The 20,761-nt window shown below is 42.4% G+C and overlaps 1 protein-coding gene across 2 annotated transcripts in view; it reads left to right on the top strand.

Annotated features, from left to right (window-relative positions):
• clybl (citrate lyase beta like) overlaps nt 1-20,761 on the top strand; it is a gene marked incomplete at its 5' end in the record, with an annotated part of 54,491 nt that overhangs the window by 24,640 nt on the left and 9,090 nt on the right. The window contains 2 exons of one of the 2 annotated variants that reach the window (XM_084545231.1): nt 4,705-4,918; nt 16,223-16,411. In XM_084545231.1, the coding sequence (XP_084401357.1) occupies nt 4,705-4,918; nt 16,223-16,411 (403 nt within the window). Of the gene's footprint in view, nt 1-3,920; nt 4,919-16,222; nt 16,412-20,761 lie in introns of those variants that run through there. The other variant, XM_084545230.1, reaches the window with a different exon arrangement.

Genomic DNA, 20,761 nt, shown 5'->3' with positions numbered 1-20,761 from the left:
TTTGACCATTTTATTTCCCACCCGCGGACAGCTTTCTGCAGACGGAGAGCTTGTTGATGCTTCAGCAACATCGATTTCCTCCCCACTCTTTCTTTTTTTTTTTCTTTTTTTTTCATCTTTATTTTCACACAAATTTAATCTGGAATCTTAAGCACCACAGACCTCAGAATGTAGTTTGCATATTAAGAAGGAGCTGATTATTGTGGGGTAGAAACACAGATCTTTAATTTTGTGCATTTTAGACACAGCTTCTGCCTGCGCCGCCATGCTGGAGATAATTGTGGAAATCTACATATTGAGAGGGAGGCTGTCATCGGCGTCTGTTTTGGAGTGGGCCTCTTGTTATCTGCTGTAATTCATGTGGTAGGATGAATATTACCACCTGAATTAGGCTATTATGCTGCCATGTGGAGGCCAGTGGAGTTACAAGAAATAGTGATCATCATGTCATGATAATGAAGCAATTACTACAGGCTATCCATAATACAATATTGACTGCCAGACCGCATTCAACAGTGGTTTGAAGCAGTATTATGTCACATATCTGGACTATTATCCAAGGTCTAACAGATGAAATATTACCATAGCAATACAACAAATAAGATTCCTCCTTTGTCCCAAGTTTGGCAAATAAATTCGGCTTAAATGAAAGGTTCGCCCGAAACGGAGGAAATGAAATTCACTGGAAAGGAATAAATAACACTACTACAAGTATAATGAGCAATGAAACATAAAATGGACTAATTTTTTTCTATCACAAACAAAGCGTTTTCTCCTTAGGGATACAATAAAACGATGTTTGTAACCAGCGCTAGCGTAGCTTGAGATTACTCCTCGCACATCTTTGCCTCTTGGCACAATTTAGCTCCACAAAAGACTCTGCGCTGTAGTTTCTTTCATCATTAGTGTTCATAATTAAGTTTGAAACCAACAACACGAGGGAGAATTTGCACTGAGCACTGTAGAAATTACAGTTTTAAAAATAAGTGAATGGCTTGTAGACTTAAAAAGTAGGATTTCACCAGAGTAACCATGTAAAGTCCTGAGTGATGGACAATCTGACAGCACTCCACGCTGGTACTAGGTGAGTTAAACATGGACAACAACAGTCCATAGAGAGATGAGGTAATAAATTATCTTGCAACTTTTGGGGGAGGCTTTTATTTCTCATGCTTCCCGTGTTGGAAAGCCCCATCACCATCAAGATAGCTACCAATACCTATGTAGTTACAACTACAGCCCACTTAGACTGATGGGTTGCATCTGGGCGCGCAAATCTTGTTCTGATCACTTGCAAATATCCTTGCGCGCGGTCCGTCCTAAAAATCTGATTTGAAAAACAATTCTGATTTGCCTGCAGTCTTCACAAAGGCACGGTCACCTGCGAATGGTGAAGATGAGATGCGTGTAGTTCAAGGATACGCGGTTCAAGGTGGATTTATTGTAGTTAGGCGGGGACGGAGACGCTGACGGGGGGAGTGTCAGATCATCAGAGGATATCCTGTTGGATTGAAGATCAGTTGGGAGTTCTGTATCTGCGAACTGCTTTGTCCAAGACACTGCCTGGTGTCGGAGGAAGACAGACACAAATTTGCATGTAGTGCCAGTGCCTTTTTTGTTTTTTTTTGCTGTTGTTGTATAGCAGGTCCATATATAACATACTATGCTGATGGCTTAGAAAGACCCATGTCTGGTCTAACACACACACACTCTCACCACATTCTATCCCCACATTCCTCCCACTTGCAGTGCCACCAGGCTTTGGTTGACTGTGGCTTCTCTGCTAACAAGAACCAGCTTCACCCAGCACCATATAACCTCACTAACACACACATACCTCTGATCTCAGACCAGTAAAACGAACACTGTGGGCAGGTCCAACCATTTTACAGCTGCTATATAGCCACACAGCCCTGTGTTATCATAACCCAGGAGAATAAATTGGTAACATGGGTGCATATGGTACTTTGGGGACTGTTTAAGTAAGTAGAGCACTCGTATATTGATCTAATAATGAGAGCATGTGAACCAGATGTGGGGTGATGTGAACAGAAATATCCAAATTGCATGTTGTATACACAAGCGATGTGTGCGTTTGATAACGGCGACTGGATCCCCATTGGTTAAAGCCTTTCAAGTCTATAATATATATGGTTTACAGACCGTTTAAGTTGTTAACTTTGGGTTTTTCTGGAAAATTTGTTGTTCAATGCAAGGTCCAGCACCAAGTTAATCAAATAAAGTACAGATTTAGTTTGTATTATTTCAGTAAACACTCCAATTTTACCATTATGCTACCACTAAGCCTTTCTCCTTTTTTCCCCAGGACAGGATTTTCAAGTTTCCTCGCTTTTTTTTGCAACATTAGGCTGTCGTGATATACTGCTGGTATAATTTTAGATCTGTGGACATATTAATTGCACTGGAGCATTTGGTTTTTTTCATTTGGCTGAGAAGAATGGTCTACAGCTGAGTAAATGTAAGAATTTCTGTAAATTAGTCGTTCAGAGGAATAAAAGTACAAAAACTCCTTTTAAAAATGGATCAATCAATTGTGGGCTAAGTTGAAGGGGAAAAAAAATACACGTACATAAAAGAATGGAATCTCTCAGAAAGACAAGGAGGGGTTGCTGCAATGTAAAAATTGGTCAAAAACAATAAATCATTCTTCAACAGAAAATGCAAAACATTCCCTAGACTCCTTTAATATCATCTGTTTATGTTTCATGGAGAAAATCTGCTACATCCCTTCTTAACCCATTAGTTATCTGTAATCTGAGAGCTCCTAAGGACAACTAAAGACGGGCAGAGTACAAGAGAAATGCTGATTTTTGGTTTCAGTTATTGACCTCTGCTTCCGTGTTGCCTCTAGCTAGCTAGCATCGAGCCGCCTCCAGTTCCTTTCCTCGTTCTCCGTTTCCCCCCCTCCACAATGAAACCTGTTCTTATACTGCTCTCATCTATTTGTAGTTAAATTGTATTATAATATATTTGCCTTTTTAAACGGGCACTAAGTATGACCACAATTTTCCTTGAGCACTACTCGCATAATAGTCTGATTTCATTTAGGTCTTAACAGCTCCCTCTCCACCCTACCACTCTTCACCTTTGTCGGCGTACCCACTATTTTAATTTTAGTTGCCTTTCTTTTCCTCTCATCCCCATCAATTTGGACCTGTAGCTTTTTGTCCCTCAAATTACAGTGAGCTCTGCGTATTTTAACCGGCCGACAATTTGCATGAATTCTATGCCTGGAAGAGCTCAAATGCTGGAGGCATTGTGAATTAGTTTTAACTGCCTGCTACAACTGCGGCATCTCAGTGTAGATTAGGCCTTATTGGGACTGGAGGGCATGTGGAAGCGTAGTTGACAGGATTAAGTGGCTATTGAAGTCACTTAGCTTCTTTGGAGAGCAGAAGACGAGAAAAGAGAAGAACTCGGCCCCCTCTTTTTAGAAGAAGGGATATCCCCTCTCTTGATTTTTTTTTTTTTTCCTTTGCCTTCCTCAGGCAAATAAGGACGCTATCACCAACAAGACGCCTCAAAGGACTTCTGATACCCAGAGAGAGTTAGTGGTGGGAGAATCTGTTTCCCCGCTGTAATTAGATATATCTGATCCTAAACATTTAAGCTGTTTATTAGTATCAATTGTTTGAGAAGCCAGATTGATGGAAACAAATAATTAAGCTGTGACATTTGTGTGGGTGTATGCATATAAGGAAGAGGCTGCACAATCCAGTGTTAATCCTTTTTGTTGCTGACTTTGTGTGCGAACTATGGACACAACTGGGTGTGCATGTAGAGATCATGATGAGCAGGGTGTTAATCTGCGTTATACTTCATTGTGTGGTAATCCTTGTTCTTGTAGCCCATTATATTTTTAGGCTGTGGAAATGGAACAGCTTTGTGTTGCTATTCCTTTCGCTTGCTTCTGCATTTGACATGCTCCCAATAAACAGTTTGTTGCATGTTTTTCCAAATTTGAAACCTTTTTCTAAAAAGCAAAGACATTTAACAACATGTGGGAGAGGCATTTAGAACTCTGCTGCATCCTAAAAGCTACATATCTTCAACACTCGAGCATTATGTGACTAAAACAGCAGAATGATCGACAGTATCCACTTACTAATCTTACAAACTCACAAAAACTACAATAACGGTTTTAAGTCGTTGCAAATTGGTGCTCAGGAAACACAGCTTTTCTTTTCCTGACTCAGCTCTAAACAACCACTGACAACCATACTCATTCACTTTCTGCCCTGCCTGGATATTCAGCAGTGTGGCAACATTAGCATATGAGTGGCTCAGTGTTTGGGTGAGTTTGTTCTCAACAAAGAGCGCCAAAGCGCAGGTCAGCGTCTCTCATTCACTTCAGTGAACAGCTGAAGGGCAAACAGAACTCCCAAAATGAAATGTTTCCAGACTTTCACTCTTGGAAGCTGCCTCCTCCTGCATCTCTGTGTGTGATAGAAACACTGTAGATATTATGAATGCAGCAACAACCTTTAATTATTCATTGCCCTTAGCCCTGTATTGATACTGTGTGTGCTTGTGAGTAACATATGCGGCAAAGACGTGTACTTGTGTATTCATGGTAACCTATCCTGAGTGGTGTTTATGTCTGTGCTGTACACAAGAGCATATATATATATATGCCCATATGCCACCCTGTGCTTATGTATGTGCATATCTGTGTTTTGACAGGGAGCGCAGTTGGCTCTTGCCCACAGTCTGGCAGTTGTACACCAAAGCATGGCGTCATCACCACCACACTGCAGGCTCCTCACTCCACTACATACCCCGCAGGGCAGTTCTCTACTGCCCTGGCAATGATGAGCGTAAATTGAAGAAGCTAGCCTCTCTGGATGTCGACTGTGCCGTGTTGGACTGCGAGGACGGTGTTGCCCTCAGCAAAAAGGTAAATAAATACGAAGATGTGTAAATGAAATGCAGCTTTGCATAAGCAGGACGGCGAGGAACGCGCAAACAAGTGCTGCGTGATCCTGAATGATTTTAATTCCATCTCCGTCCCTTCAGACAGGTGCTTGGTCTTAATCACTGAAAGGAAAGCTACCTAAGTGAGATGTTTAAAACCAGCACATTTCACCCCATTATTAGAGTATAAAGGCAGTGGTTCCCCCCTATCAGAGTCATTTAAAACAAGGTGACCATGTCCCACTGGGCTAGCAGTGGGAAAGCACCAGATGCAGCAGGTTAAAAGCATTCTCCTCCTGCCCACACAACCTCCCCATTGGCTCCTCTGAACTGCCCATGAAATTGTGATTGGAGAGTGGGATAAAGAAGGGGCCCGGTTAAAAAGTTAACTAACAAAGGTTTTTAAGTCATGATAATAAAGATGATTGATTTGGCTGGAGGCTGTTCCTGTAGCAGACAAAGACAATGAGATGATGGCCTGTGTGACTGACAGGCTAAAGCTGTGACCCCGTGATGGTGTTGGTGGATGTCAGAGCTGCTTCTGTCTTTATTATGTTTTTTTTAAGGGGAAATGTGGAGAGGAATGCAGCCATTCAGGCTCGGGAAGAATTCAGATGCTTGCGCTGTCAGCGTGTGACAGGTCCATGTCTCCATCTTACAAGTAATTAAACAGAAGTGTTCTTTTGTTTAAACACTGCTTCAACCCACTTACTTCTTTCACCAACCCACTTATTTCACACATAAGCTATTTTTCTCTGACTGAATTTACAGGTTTTTTTTTTTTTAAATTGTGAATTTTAAATGGTACACGATAAGTGTTTTGTTTTTTTCCGGTTAGTAATTAGCTGGTGAGTTGTTCCGTAGCTCTGATATTCTGTATGCTGTTACAAAGGAAGGGAGAAATTACATTAGCTACAGGGTTGTTCCATTCCTTTAACATGCAGAATAATGTTCCACAGCAGGATTACCACTATGTCTTCCCCTAGTAGCACTTTGTATAATGACCATCAAAATACCAACATTAAATTCTGGAAAATGGTATTTTGTCCCTCAATAGTTCCCTGCCTAATAATCCCATTACGTTCTCCTTCTCTGAGCGAGCTACGTCATCGCTGCACTGTACAAAGCGACGCCTGGCAACAGAACAGATTACAGCCACTTTCTGACATGTCGGCTTCCAGCGCTGTGTGCAGAAATCTTGTAACCTATTATGTGTTTTTTAGGTCGTGCTGTGTAATATAAAAATTAGTTATTTACTCAATAACAAAATGTACCTTCCCTACTGGCACCCTTTCTTCACTTCCCACACTCTTCGGCGTCTTTCTCCACTGTGGCAATTGGAAATCCATGGGGGTTGTTGTGTAGTTATACCTTCCCTTAAGATGATATTTTTTCCTGTTGGATAAACAGTGCTTCTGGTGTGTGTGTGTGTGTGTGTGTGTGTGTGTGTGTGTTGGTGCATGGAGGTTTCTTGGGGGAAACTACTAAGGCATTTGTTTTCTGGGTATTTATTTCTGTTTTGAAATCAGTCTGGGTTAATAATTCTTAAATTTGAGTGTTCAGAAAATGTCATTTCCAATATGTCTTTAGAAGAGACAGGATTTTTTTTTTAGCTCTTTTAAGGCACTAAAGCTTCAAATGCTTCAAACTGACAAAACATTGTGTGACGCAATATTTATTTTAGGGTGTCCTTGTTTAGAAATGCAAAATACTGAGTCAGTAAAGCTACAAAAATTTAATGTTGAAATGGAATATTTGTATGTGTAAAGGCTTGTCAGGTCTTTCAGATTTCATCGTATATAAGTCTGATAGGACTGTTAGCTTATATTTTCATCGATGTAGGTAAGTGGTATGGAGTGTATTTGTATGGTTTAGGATTATTGGATTTAGTTATGTACATCAACACAAAAGATGTTGCATGAATGTGCAGACATAGTATAAGACCTGCATAGACAGTGTCTTTTGACACAGTGGAAAACAAACTATTTCCGGTCAAAAACGGGTTTGAAACAACTGTAGTCCCTCTTCAGTTACAGTTCACAAAATGAAAGCCCAATGCACGAGTCGAGAACATTAAATCAGCTCAGTGGAGCTTTCCATTTACATGCCAAACGTTACACACTCTTATATTTTTCTTTCTCCATCCACCATCAAAAAGCTCTACTTTTATCGTTAATGGCTCACAGTAAGTCCGGAGTGCCTACTTTACAATTGCTTTAATTGCGAGCCTGTATGCCGAAAGCATCTGCCAAATAAATGTAATGTAAAGATATTAAATGGCTGCACTTTATGCAAATTAGATGCCGATATTGCAGGACAGGCTTGCATCTTAATGGCTAAGTAAATGCCCAGCTGAACTGAAAAACTGACATATATTTTGCAACCCTGACAGTAATTTGCAGGAAGCTTTGTAAACATACAACATAATGTCTTGCCTGAAACATTACCCCTAACATGTCTTTTCATTAAGTCGGTTTAAGGTCTGCTCTGGGACCAGCTGATCTGCAAATGGGTGAGAGGTTTGGCCATTACAATGCGAGTGTGTTTGCACTGACAGTTTCTACAGTGTATACCCTAGCTGCGATTATATTCACCATGACAACCGCACAGTCGGCACTCTGGGTTTGCCAAGACATGCCAGGCCTCGACAATATCTCAAAGTCTCGTAATGCATGTCTAATGGGAGCAAAGCAAAGACTGGGCTTGCTAAATGCCATCCAGTACCACTGTTTTGGTGAAGCCAACAATGGATTAGGTGAAATGTGAGGTTAGTTACTAGGTATGCATGAATAGGCCGTAAATGGGGCTACTGCCCACCACCTCCCTCCTATTATGTGTTCATTAATGTATTCTTTTCATTATCTTTCACCTTCACCTTAAAACAGGGAAGGATGTTCGTGACAAAAAAGGTACGCAATGAAGGTCAGTCCGCCCCCTCCCCTTGAAAATTGAAATCCGGGAGTGCCTGCTTTAATTGCCTGCCACTTTGACTCCAAAAATGTCTGCGCTCCATCTTGGCAGTAATGGTAGCTGCTTAAGAGGTAGGGAGATAAGAAAGGGAGTAAAGGGTAGGAGCCTCCCAGAGCTTGCTAACTGTCGCCACAGACCCAGAGGGGAGAGAAGGAGGAGGAGAGAGGGGAGGGAAGACAAGGCTGACTGCTCTAACACTCTTACACATATCATCATATCTGTATGATCAGTGGGGTGGAGGAAGAGGGAGGGCAGGTTGAAACCCCGGAGCGGAACTGACGGCTACACCTGTCCTCTCTCCTCCTTTCTCCCTCGCTGTCTTGTTCTTTCACTGTCCCCCTCTCTTGCTCATCTCACCTCTCCTGGGTCCTCAGGGTTAAGATTGTTTATCTCTCTCTCCCTCATGTTCTGTCTCTGTCTCTTAGTGCCCTTTGGTCCAGTATTCCTCCTGGAGTTTCTCTTTTCCCCCCTCTTTTTTCCCCACATGGGTCCCTCCATCCTCCATGACTCCCCCCTGCCTCCCTGCCGCAGAGATTCACTCCTAATCCCTGGAAGTTTGGAACTAATGAACTAACTGCTGAGCCGCTGCCACGGAGCTTGGTCCCAAACTATACTGTACTTCACACTCGATTTCCTCTCCAGATGGCATAGTGGCGCGGCCGACACAACGGGGAGCACCTCTCGCACACCAGCACGCGCCTGCGAATGCACACAAGACATGCAGAGCACAAACATGCACACAATCGTAAGAGTGCACACATGGACACATTCAGACACAAATACACACACGCTTAAGTACATACACAGATTTTTACGGTTGGTAGCCCACTGTACATCAGTCAAGTAAAAATCAGACGGCCGGCGTCCTGCATTCACTTCGGTATTTTGCAGAATTTGGACCACTTGTTAGTGCTTGAAATGTGTATATTATATAGCACTTAATAAAGCCTCTGCTAACCAATGTCTACCACCTTTCCTATTGGAATAACTAATTGGTACTGTTTCATAAGTACATGATCACAGTCATGGACCCGATAGAGATACTGGTATTGGAATAATAATAGTAATTATACTTCATTGATCCCTTTTGGGCTCGTTCCGTCTCTGCATTTAACCCATCCATTCATACTCGCACAAAGAGTAGTGAGCACACTTTGGAGCAGTGTGCAGCCAGGCTTGCAGCGCCTGGGGAGTAGTTTTGGGGGTCAGGTGGTTGCTCAATGCACCTCAGCCTTGGATGTAGATTGGAGTCGAATTAGTGACCATACGGTCTCAAATCAGCACCTATAATTAATCTTTCGAGTTGTACAGCAGAGCAATTGGACACCACAAATTATTATGTAAAGTAACATACAGCATGAAAAAGGAGAAATGCAAAGCTGTCACAAGAAAAAACGGAGAAACTATGTGTAAGTAGTGTTTATTGACATGAATGATAATGTAAAGGTGTCATTGAACCCCTGTAGTAGAAACTTTCGTTTTTGTCTAATGAGCTGTCCAACAGTCATATTGTCAAACCTTTACTAGTTAAAGAAAGGTTTTTACAATTACTTGTCACTTGGAAAGGTGTCCTTTAGTTTCTCTTTAAAGTATGCCTTTCCCAAGTGCTTTAATTAGTGATTAAAAGTACTTATATCATAATGTTTAATTCATAAAGTGGTCGCATTTTCTTAATTCTTTGTCATTACCACTGTTAATGACAGGTCTGGCGTTAGACCTTTGTGCTTTGAGTGAGAGCAGTTGGATGACGTTATTACGGTCTATTACCTTTGGTTGGTTGTCCGTCAATATGAGCTACGGTCTATGCATGAACTGTGTCTCGACACCAGAGATTTTCAACTTAACATAAATTATGCAGCCAACTGTCACCTGATACGTGACCTCAGTTCAATGCTCACCGTTATACCAGAGGACACTGAAAGATCTGCACCCCCCCGTCCCTTTTTTTTTTTTTTTTTTAAAGCTGATTCAAATGAATAAACTCTTGACAGAAAGTGCTCCTGGGAAATAACGTTAACCCGCTGAATTATGAATGCCGAACATTCGTATTTGGTGTGTATTATATGTCCGTGTATTTACTTCCCCGTATGCGCTTGTGCTTGTGTGTGCTCAACACCTCAGAGGACTCCAGAGACCCCGGAGAAACTCCCAGTCAGGCTGCCAAGACTCACAAACGGGATGTGAGCCGCTCAGCCAGAAAATAGACCCCGTCCCGGCCAGATCAGAAAGACCTTCCATTCCCAACCTTACTGTCTGTCACAGTGTATGTGTGTGTTTTAAGTATCATGTGTCAAGTATCGATTGGAGTCCTTCGGGAGGGTGCCGTGGGCGAACAAGAGGTCAGGGTGTATAGGAGAGTGATGACAGTGCTGTGATTAGCTTTCATTGCTGAGGAATGTGGAGGGATTAAAAACATTTTCTTGTTTCTTTTTGTAGATGTCATGGACTTCAGGTCATCTTCTTTAAGCTATTTGGATTGTCTTTTGACAAAAACTTGTGTAGCAACTCTATTGAGGGTGAAGACTGAGGCTGAGTGAGACTTCGGAAAGTGCTGAGACGGGGAATAAAGAGGTCCTCTCTCTCTCTCTCTCTCTCGTATTATCCTGTTACACTCTTGTGTTTTCACTGGCAGGCACAGGCCGCACTGCTCTGTGCTACGTGGGCTGCGCAATGCACCCAGCACTCTCAGAGTAACCTCAGTAGGAGGAGGAGTGATGATGGAGAGGCGTACAAGGAGAGGAAAACATGAAAGAATGGGAGGAGGAGAGGAATCGAGCAGATGTGAGCACACGAGGTGGGGAGAATGGCCAGAACACTATCTCTGATTTTGCAACCCCTTTTCAGATTGTCTTCTATACCCTTACTAAAAACATAAATAAAAAAAGAATTAAGTTTGTTTCTATAAATCATATCAAGTCACTTGAAGGAGGACACATATACATTAGTCCATCTATTAAGTAAATGCACTAAAAATACTCTCCGTACACACCTGTGTGCCCTCCAGTCTGAGATCTTTCTGAATCTTTCTCTCTATGGCTATTTTTTTTTCTTTAATCATCATGTAATAAGTTACAAATTTTCATATTTACCCTAAAGACACACATTTGTACTTTTGTTTTCACACCACCTGTCTTATTTGCACCTCGCTCAGATTAACTGAATAAGAATTTAAATGCAATGAACTCACAAATAACTGCCAAGATTTTTCTTTTGGTAAACTGGATTTAGGAAAGATTTGAGCAGTCTTTGCCTTGTGCAAACTTAGATAGCTGTAAACCCCTTGGGTAAGACAACACGGTGTACAGTATAATACATAAAGTAGATATTTAAAGAGGAACTGCTGTTTTTTTTACAATCTGGACCTTATTTCTGACTTAAAATATGATCATTTTCTCACCCATATAACTTTTGTAATTTGTAGTCCTTCAGAAGATAATTAGATCAGCGTATATCCATATAGTGGGAGTGACTGGGGCACCGAAACGCAGCCTCTAAATAGCACATTATCTGCCGTGAAACTCGTTCATTTCACCAATATTTTGTTATCGTACGCTAGTCCTATTCCCCGTTGGTCCAGAGTTAGCTGTTATCATGTCTTCTGACCTGGATGTTGTCGTCTCTGAGCACTGCGCGCACCCACGACGGTCGGCTTGTTTACCTGTAATTTGTACTGCCATGGTTTGTCCACAACCCACAGATTTGGAAAAGATAGACAGACAACTTTATTGATCCCTTTGGAAGGTTGAAATTGACAAAAAATATTCAGCCATGTTGCAAAAAACTAGCAGCAGCAAATTACAGGTAAACAAGCCGACCGATGATAACGGCTAACTCCGGACTCAACGGGGAATAGCACTAGCCTACGATAACAAAATATTGGCGAAATGAACGAGTTTCGCGGCAGATAATGCGTTATTTAGAGGCTGCGTTTCGGTGCCCCAGTCACTCCCACTGCATGGATATATGCTGATCTAATTATCTCCCGAAGGAATACAAATTACACAAGTTATATGGGTGAGTAAACGATCGTATTTTATGCCAGAAATAAGGTCCAGGTTGTAAAAAACAGTAGTTCCCCTTTAAATATTGGGAAGTTCCAGAGGTTGGCATCAGATGAGCACAATCTGTGGAAATGAATGAGGTAGTGGAGTAAGTTGCTGATTTATGGAGGGCTTTGGGAGTGATGATGATAATAAATTTGAACTGGATGCAGGAGGTCTGTCTCTCTGTGTTAGCCCTGCGATAGACTGGCGACCTGACCAGGGTGTACCCCACCTCTCGCCCAATGACAGCTGAGGTAGGCTCTAGCCCCCAGAGGGCAAGCGGTTACAGAAAATGAATGAATGAATGGATAGATGCAGGAGGCTGTTAATGTTCTTGAGAACAGGATGGTCATGAAGTGAGCAAGCAAGCTGTAGACTTCTGGAGATGTCCAGATGAGCGCTGCATGCCCTGTGCTATTGTTATGAATCTTTAGTCTTGTTGCAGCATTACAGATTTTGTTGGTGGACAGATGTGCAAGAATTTGCAAAACAAAACCATCATGCATGACAAAACGTCTACTTTTAATTACGCAGAGAATAGGTCATATACAGTACATCCTACAGATGGTGAACAATTAGCCTAAGGCTCTTCTGTTTTTCCTACAAAATGGTTGCACAGCTCTTACAAATTAATTTCCCCAAAACATTAGAATGCAGCTTGTAATGAACTGTAACCAAGGAGCTGTAATGAGATCTTTTCATGGCTAATTAAAGTGTATAAATACTGTGTAACAACTAGCTGTTTTTTCCACCTCCGGCTGTCAGTTTTGGCCAACTATGACAAGCAGGTTTGATGATGTACAAATTTCTCCTCCTCTATCCTGCTAGTTATGTCTTGTTGTCGGCCCTGACAGGATAGCGGATAAACACAGTGTGCCTCCAACTGACAGAGTGAAGGCCCGAATCTCCTTCTGCTACGTCTCAGTTATCAGCGTAGCCTGAATTAGTCAGTCATCTCGCTCCAGCTTTCCGGAGTGCAGCATGTCACTTGTCAAAACGCATCCACGTTGACTTGAAGCCCGAAACACACATACACATACACACGCACACACCGAGACACGGTTACTGACAAAGACAGACGAACAAATGCATACAGAGTCACACTTCAGGCAGGCAGCCTTCACCTGCGAGAGTCTACAGCTCATTTTAAATGGCATCACGAGTTGCACAGCAGGGTGCAAAACGCCAGCTCTTAAAAGGTAAAAAAAAAAAAAAAAAAAAAAAGGTAGAAAAACAACTACGCTCATTGTGACTCATGATCTCCCACTCTTCACATGGAATATATACACTTTAAGAATAAAGATACAGCATTCTGCTGTTTGAAGGCGCTGTGTCAGTGCGATGTACATACATGTTTTTGAGCACACAGACTCGGCTATTAGCAGTTTTTCCAAATGACACCGATTGCTAATGTTGTGAATTATCCTAATTTGTGCCATCTGCCTCTTTTGTTGCTTCCCAGGACGCTGATACTGTACATACAATTATTGCATTAGCAGACAAATTAATTCTGTCCATGCCTCTTCCAAAATGCCTTTCACAGATAGAAATTGCCTCCATTTCTATCCAGTATGTATTGTAGTAATTGAGAAGTAATTCGCATTGAATGAAGGGACAGAGTGTGTCTACACGCAGTTTGTCCAGAAGCAAAAGTTTGACGTTGCTTGTTTTAAGCGGCATGACAGAAGGGCTGGACAACCATGATCTGATGCTGGTGAGGAAGTCGGTCCCGCTGTGGCCTGTACACACATCACTTTGGACGCTCCAGTCTGATGTGGTGTCTACAAGGCAGTGGCCATGCTGTGTCACATATACACAGCACTCTGTAGGATCCTGAGCGTCAAGGCTCAGGCTGTGTGTTAAGAAGCTGCCCTCGCGCTCCTGGAAGGTCAGCCTCTCCGCACTTGAAAAGCTTCTCATGTGCATCTATGCGTTCGACGTCCCTGCCTGCCTGGCCGACTGCTTGCAAGCTTGCCTGCCTGTGTGTCAGCCTCTAATGATGAGGATGATGGAGGGAATCAAAGAGGAGATGGAGCTGACGTTGGGGCGAGCGCTCCATGGGACACCAGGTGATTGGGGAGGGAGCTTTGAAGCAACTTGTTGGATGGCTGTCTATTAATGTAAAATATCTTCTTTTCAAAGGGCTTTATTCAAGCTTGGAGTAGCGGAGCCCATAGGGGTCAAGGTGTTTGGCAGAATAATCTCTCTCTCACTTTAGGCAGAAATCTAAAAAGGGTAGATAAAAGAAAAGAGTGCATAGTGACCTGGCCATCTCCTTAGCCATTCCCGGCATCATGGATTCAGAAATATTGTTGCTAAAGGAGAAAAGTGCAGGAGACAATCCTTTGTGAAGAGCAAAGAGTGATCTCTGGTTACATTAAAAGAATTTTATACGTGCAGGCCGCCAGTGAGTCAGGCTGAGTTTGGAGCAGGAGGTTGGAGTTCTCCTGTCTGTTTGATCTGTGAGTGATATAAACCATGCTTTTTGATCATTTCTGGATCTCTATTTATTTAGTTTGGTCAGGGATCAACGTGACTCCGCGCACACGGAGCGTCCAGCCGTTCTCACAGATCAATTTTCTCCAGTCACCGGGAACTGCACAGGGACAGACAGAATTTTATCCACCAAGTAGCAGGTTTATGAATACTGAGTTATGGCTCCGTAAATCGCTCCATCCGTTTTAAGTTACCACGATACAGTTACAGGTCTCCCCTGGCTTATGAGAGCCATAGTAAGAAAGGGAACGAGGGAGCCAAACTTGAGCAAGAGTCAAAAGATCACAGCGCTCTCCTCTTATGGTGTGTCAATCCCTCTTGTCTCATTCAGTGAGGCAAACGGGAGACATGGATGACACACAGCAGCCCAGCCTGCTCTTGACCCCTATTAAATCCGAGAAAATCTTTGATATGTACTTTGATACCATATTTTATTGATACTGGAAGGGTGTTCACAATATCAAATACAGTTCTGCATTCCAGGAGATCAGAGCAAGGCTTGTTTAGTCTCGTGACCCTTGAGAGGACCCATAAGCTCTCAAACAACTGATCCTATGTTGAGTCCGCTCTAGCTTTTACAAGAGATTGTGATGTATGGGCTCTCCACGTAATACCCGGCTCTTGGTCCTCTTTCATGCGCTCGCAGAAAATGCAGCAGTAAATGCAAAACCTTTGCATCACCAAGTTGCCACCCCAGATGGCATGCTACCATATTCGCCACTGTCCGCCATCCTTATTTTTTTGAAGACCCACATTTTATTTCATGAATTAGCATCTCAAAAACCTTTTGTGGTTCACCCAGCAACTGGCATCAGGTAGAGGGTATTTTTCTTAGGAGAATTTCTACTATGTATATATGTGACCAAAAAAAACTCATTCCGAGCATCTCCAAACACACACAAGCACTCAAAGGCTCCAGCCTCTGATCTGAGCTGACAACTCCTAAGCCACCGTTTCCTCATGCTGCTTAACTCAGACCACATTTCTCCCACAGTGCCTCGCTCCTCTCCCCGTAGCCTGACTTCTCTCCCCATTCCATCCTTCTTTCCCTCCATTCCCGTAGCCCACCATCTGGTTTGAATATAGCGGCGTGTGCTACTGTGTTATGGATAGAAGTTGGGAGTGTAGGCTTCTCTTTGATTTTTTTTTTTTTTTTTTCCCCCATTCTCCTCTTCTCCCTTCCTGCTCAGCTCCTCATACCTTGTCTGCGTTGAGAGAACAAAGTTGAGTGTGCTGCCTCTGGATTTGCTGAAAACTCTTATATAGATGCGTTACAGTGAAGCGAGAGTGCAGATGTATGTTATGTTATCATGTTTTCTTTCCCTAATCATGTTTATTGTTCCTCCAGTCCAAATTGATGTGTGCTTTGTCTGGCGCCCGCTATCATTACACGTTATAATGCAATGGTTAGTTTTGTGCTCATGCTTAATTTCTAATATCATTTATGTGTGGACGTCTTCTTGAAGGAAATTGGACTTCTATTGCAATCTTGCAATTTTAATTTATTTTTTCATTGCATGGACGTCATTTGTGACATTTATGTACATGTTGAATAGACCTAACACAAATCATTAATGTTTCTCTGCTGCTTGTAAGAGACTCTTTATGATATTTACGCACATAGGAGTTACATCCGTCTGTCAGTATCCACACTTGTTTTTCTACATGTTTCTGCACTAGTGTACTGAACAAGCATTTTTGTTATGTTATCACAAACTGCAGTTTGACCAAATGCAGCACATTAAGTTCCTCCTTGTTTTCTATTTATGTTTTTTTAGACCGAAGCCAGAGAGACCATTCCTAGGATGTTGGAAGAGCTGGACCTGGGCCGGACAGAGAAGTGTGTGAGGGTGAACTCGGTGTCCAGTGGCTTAGCCGAGGCTGACCTTCAGGTCATCCTGCAGGCTAAGGTTCTCCCTCCTGCCATCATGTTGCCCAAAGTGGAGGACACACAGGAAGTGCAGTGGGTGAGCCCCAAATCATCAGTCTTCTTATAGAATCACTGTAATTCTATAATTACAGTGATTCCAGTCTTGTTACAGTCTTGTGTAAACAAAAGAAAAAAAAAAATACCCATGACATTTCTCTCTTTCACCTCTGGGCGTCTTACACAAACTCATGAAGTAAGAAGAAACCTCGAGAATCTTCAAAGAAGTCATAACAAACTTTTCCATTTCCCAGTAAAAAAAAAAAAAAAAAAACGGGGCCGGAATCGATCCCTGTGTCAGGACTGTCAGGGACAGATGGACTGTTTTTCTTGGCCGCTGATCAAGAAACCGATGACATTTCTTAGAGCTTCTGAGGCCTGATAGATTTCTGCAACAACACAATGGTTCCTTTTGCAACTGGTGCTGATTTGAACCATGTCAGTTTGTGTCCAGGAACGAACATAATCAAATTTTATAGCTCTCAGTATGCCATAGATGTGCATTAAATTCTCTTGTTCATATACACCTTTAATTATTCTAATGTATTGCAACTGCCTGCACATTTACAAAGTAATAAAGGTAGTTACTGAGGTCCTAGTGTATTAGAAATATCTTAAATAGACAATCTCTGACATTACCTGAAATTGATGCCATCTATTACAAGCTGTTGCTGTCTCCTAGATAAACGCCCCCATGAAATAACTGCTTATTTATTACTTTTCTGCTATACTGTTCCATATTTCTGACTCGGTGTAGACGGTGTAATTCACAAACTAGACCTGTGCTATAGTTTAGAGGTGTTTGTCTATCCTCTGGCTTTCTAAAAAGGAGTGCTATACAGATGTGAAGTCCCAAAAGGTCAGGAGACAGTGACATCATTAATGCAGACCTTTCTGATCAGCTCCATATGGCTTACTCACCGCAAGAAACCAGGTTGCCGTCTGTCTTCTTCGCTGTTTGTGTAGACAGTTCATTGATTTGGTTAGAAACCCTGGCTACTTCGGCTGTGAATGTTTGTCACTCCTTCCGGGTGCCTCTTTGCGTGTTTTTTATTACGTAGGCGAGAAGTTTCGTCAGCATTTTAAAAGCCTCCGACTGATGAATGAATGAGAATTTTATTTTACAAATATTCCAAACACTTTGTGGTGATTAAACACGTGGAACTGAAATGTGTTTAGTTGAGAAGGGGGGAACGGGAGAGGTAGTCAGTGGTGAAAGGCATGTGTCTAGTCTGGCTTTTTACATTGGTGTTACTACGCGCACACACACACACACACACATGTACTCATACATGGTCTTGGGGCAGGAGCAGGAAGTTTTTAACTAGTGGTTTTAATTAGAACACGTCTATTTCCTGCTGCCCTTTCTTTCTTCCAAGTATAATTGCTGACAGGTGTTCACTAATTCTCTCCCCCACCTCTTTTCTCCCTTGGCTACTTTTCCTCACTTAAAAAAAAAAAAGAAAGTCATTTTTTTTTTTGTAAGTCCGCTGTTATTATTACTATTATTATTATTGTTATGATGCTGTAAATCACAGCCAACACGGTAAAAGCTCTAAAATGCGCATAATTGCCTGCTTTTTCCTTTTTCTTATGCCAAGAGGAGAAAGAGGAGAAAAAAAGCAGCAACACTTTATTAGAAGTGTATTAATGTCTACCCTTCATATTGGGAGAAATAAGTGCTGCTTAAGTCTGTTTTACACATCTCATCCATTTGTCTGTGCGTTTTTTTTTTCTTTTTTTTCTTTCTCGGCATCAGCAGGTGCATGTGTGCTCCTCAGACAAAGTCAAGTTGGTAGCTCGGGATGATTCATTCATGCATGCTCGTCTAATCTTATCTTTGTCCCTCTCAACTTTTTCAGAGTTGTCTGTGTGTATTCTTGTCCGCGTTGTAAGCATGTGTCTGATTTTCTCCACCCTTGTAAGGCAGCGCAGTAAATCCCTCACTTGTTTATTTTTCTCCCCTCTTTTTTTTTTTTTTTATTGATATTAGCACAGGAACCTCCAGACTGATTTGTCGCTAAAAGATGGACTTGCTTGTTTCTCTTTGTGTGGAAATCTTTTGCTCTGTCTTTCTGCTCTCCTCCGACCCTTGTGTGACTGACAGGCCTTATTGGGCTATAACAGGCGTAACTCCCTCCTTTGTCTGGGGACAATTCTCACACAGATTCGGAGCCGTGTGCATTCTTTGCCCACCACACTATTTGGTGTGCACTGGGACCAAAAGAATCGCACCCTGTCCCGCTCCTCCTCCTCTACTCCTCCTCCTCTCCCCTCCCCTCATCCCTTTCTCCGCTTCCCCTCTGTGAAATGAACACTTCAGCAGGCCGGAAACATTTAATCTGGCCCCCTTTTGAAGAAAATTAATTGAAACTTGTCCCACTATAGCCTCCTTTCTCTAGCGTCATCTCTCCCTCCTTCTCTTTTCATGATTGGGTGGTGAAATTGTCAAAGGGCTTGTTTGTGGCGTGGCTTTGAATGGCGAGAAGAGGTGTTATTCCCTCTTTTTGCGTTTCTTTTATTATTTTCTTTTTTCCAATTCAGTAGTGAATAACATCTTAAAGGGCTCTAGTTTTCTAGAGCCATTGACAGCTAATGGTTGCTGTACGCGTCGGAAGAACAATGAGCGAGCGCTATAGTGCCTCTTATGCGGTGTAAATCAGACCCTCAGAGTGTATAATAGCTGAAGAGGAAAATACGGCACGAGGACAGAAACATGTAATCACCGAGGCTCAGAGGCTTTTTAGCCACGGTGCTTGCGTGGAGCTGTCATTTGTTTTCCTGTGGTAGAATCTTAACAGCCCAATCTGCTCACCGCAGCCTCAGGGTTTGCATGGGAACAGTGTATTGGTGGTAATCTGTGTGTGTAATATCAGCGAGGTATCCCCACAACAGGCCCTATCTATCTAGTTTCCTCTGTCACAGAAATAGGTTTATCTACACCCTCTTTTCACACTCCCTCTCGGACCCCCACCCGCCCCTTCCTGTGTTTGCGAAGGAGGGGGGATATTATGCTAAGCCCCCAGCGTTAGTTTTTATGTTGCCATAGCAGCCTTGCTCCCACAGGGTTGTGACCTCAGATGATTACAGTACAAAGCCTATTGGGTCTTGAAAACCTCTTTGAAGATGAAAAGTCTTTGATGGTTTGTATTTATGCAAATCTCTCAGATATGATTTATCCAACTGAGATTGAATGGAGAGATGATTAAAATTGCCCCTATTTTTTAAAATCATTCAATGGACGCCCACTCTCTTTCAGTCTCGAGAACAAGAGTTGTGAGTGTGAGCACCGGGGTTATTTTGCTCTTCATTTGGAAAAATGGCAGCGCTGTACCTGAGGTTATTTATAACCGTCTCTTTTCCTGGTGTGTCAAAGAGGGAGAAAAAGGAGACGAAGGGGGGACATGGAGGTAGACATTTCTACTCTGAGCTTTTGCACTCTCTCTCTTTTTCTTTTTTTTTTCCCTGGCTTTGAAAGGAAATATCTGACGGAGGGGGCTTTTGTGTGTTTCCAGATGATAGATTTAGGAATTTGGGCTACCCCACTGGCAGTCCAGGGCTAGCTGTGAACTGGTCTGTTGGAAAAAATTGGAATGCTTTGGTCTTCAAAGAATTAAACTTGGTTTTAAAGCCCTACTTAGGTGAGCTTGCATATTAGCAGGAGTCGTGCAGAATAAAGGCCTCAGCAAAGTGTCACATCACACTCGTGATTGTTGCTGCAGTCTCCCTCTTCCCTGCCACGGAGGAGGGACGCAAAACAGAATAATGTAGCAGTAAAACACACTCAAAGACAACCCAAATCTTGTTTCTTCTCCCCTTTTCGGTGTTTTGTTTCTTCTTTGGTTCGCTGTGTGTGTGGTTGTGTGTGTGTGTGTGTGTGTGTGTGCATGTGTGCTCCCGCGTGCACGTGTGTGCATTTACATGTGTGCACACTCTCTCAGGGGAACGCACGCTGTAGTTGTGCAGAGCCTCTGAAAGAAGGTAGAGCAGAAGACTTCAGACGAAGGGGGAACCCTGGTGATAATGTAAAATATTTCATTTCACTTGCTTTTGTTGCCACACTCGGCGCTATTTGAACCCTCATGGAAGTGTCTCTGAATGAGGACTGAAATGGGAACAGTGCAGGTAATAAAGGTGTCAAGATTTGAATCAAAAGTGAGTTTTTGCACATTAAGATCCACCCCCCTCTCTGTCTGTCTTACCCCACAGTGGATTTTGATAGATGTGTCAAATCATTTACGGTTGTTACAGCTGAATATTTTCTTTTCTTCCAGTTTTAAATCCTGACACAATATCTCAGTTTTCTTGTTCTGTTGATTTTCCTGTTTTTCTCATTCATATAACTAATAGTACATTAGTAAGTCCACTGACGGTGGCGGTTTATTATCAA

This window comes from Chelon labrosus (genome assembly GCF_963514085.1).
Source record: "Chelon labrosus genome assembly, chromosome: 5".
Lineage (NCBI taxonomy): Eukaryota > Metazoa > Chordata > Actinopteri > Mugiliformes > Mugilidae > Chelon > Chelon labrosus.
The sequence above is the reverse complement of the archived record's forward strand: the minus strand, read 5'-3'. Positions and strand labels throughout refer to the sequence as shown.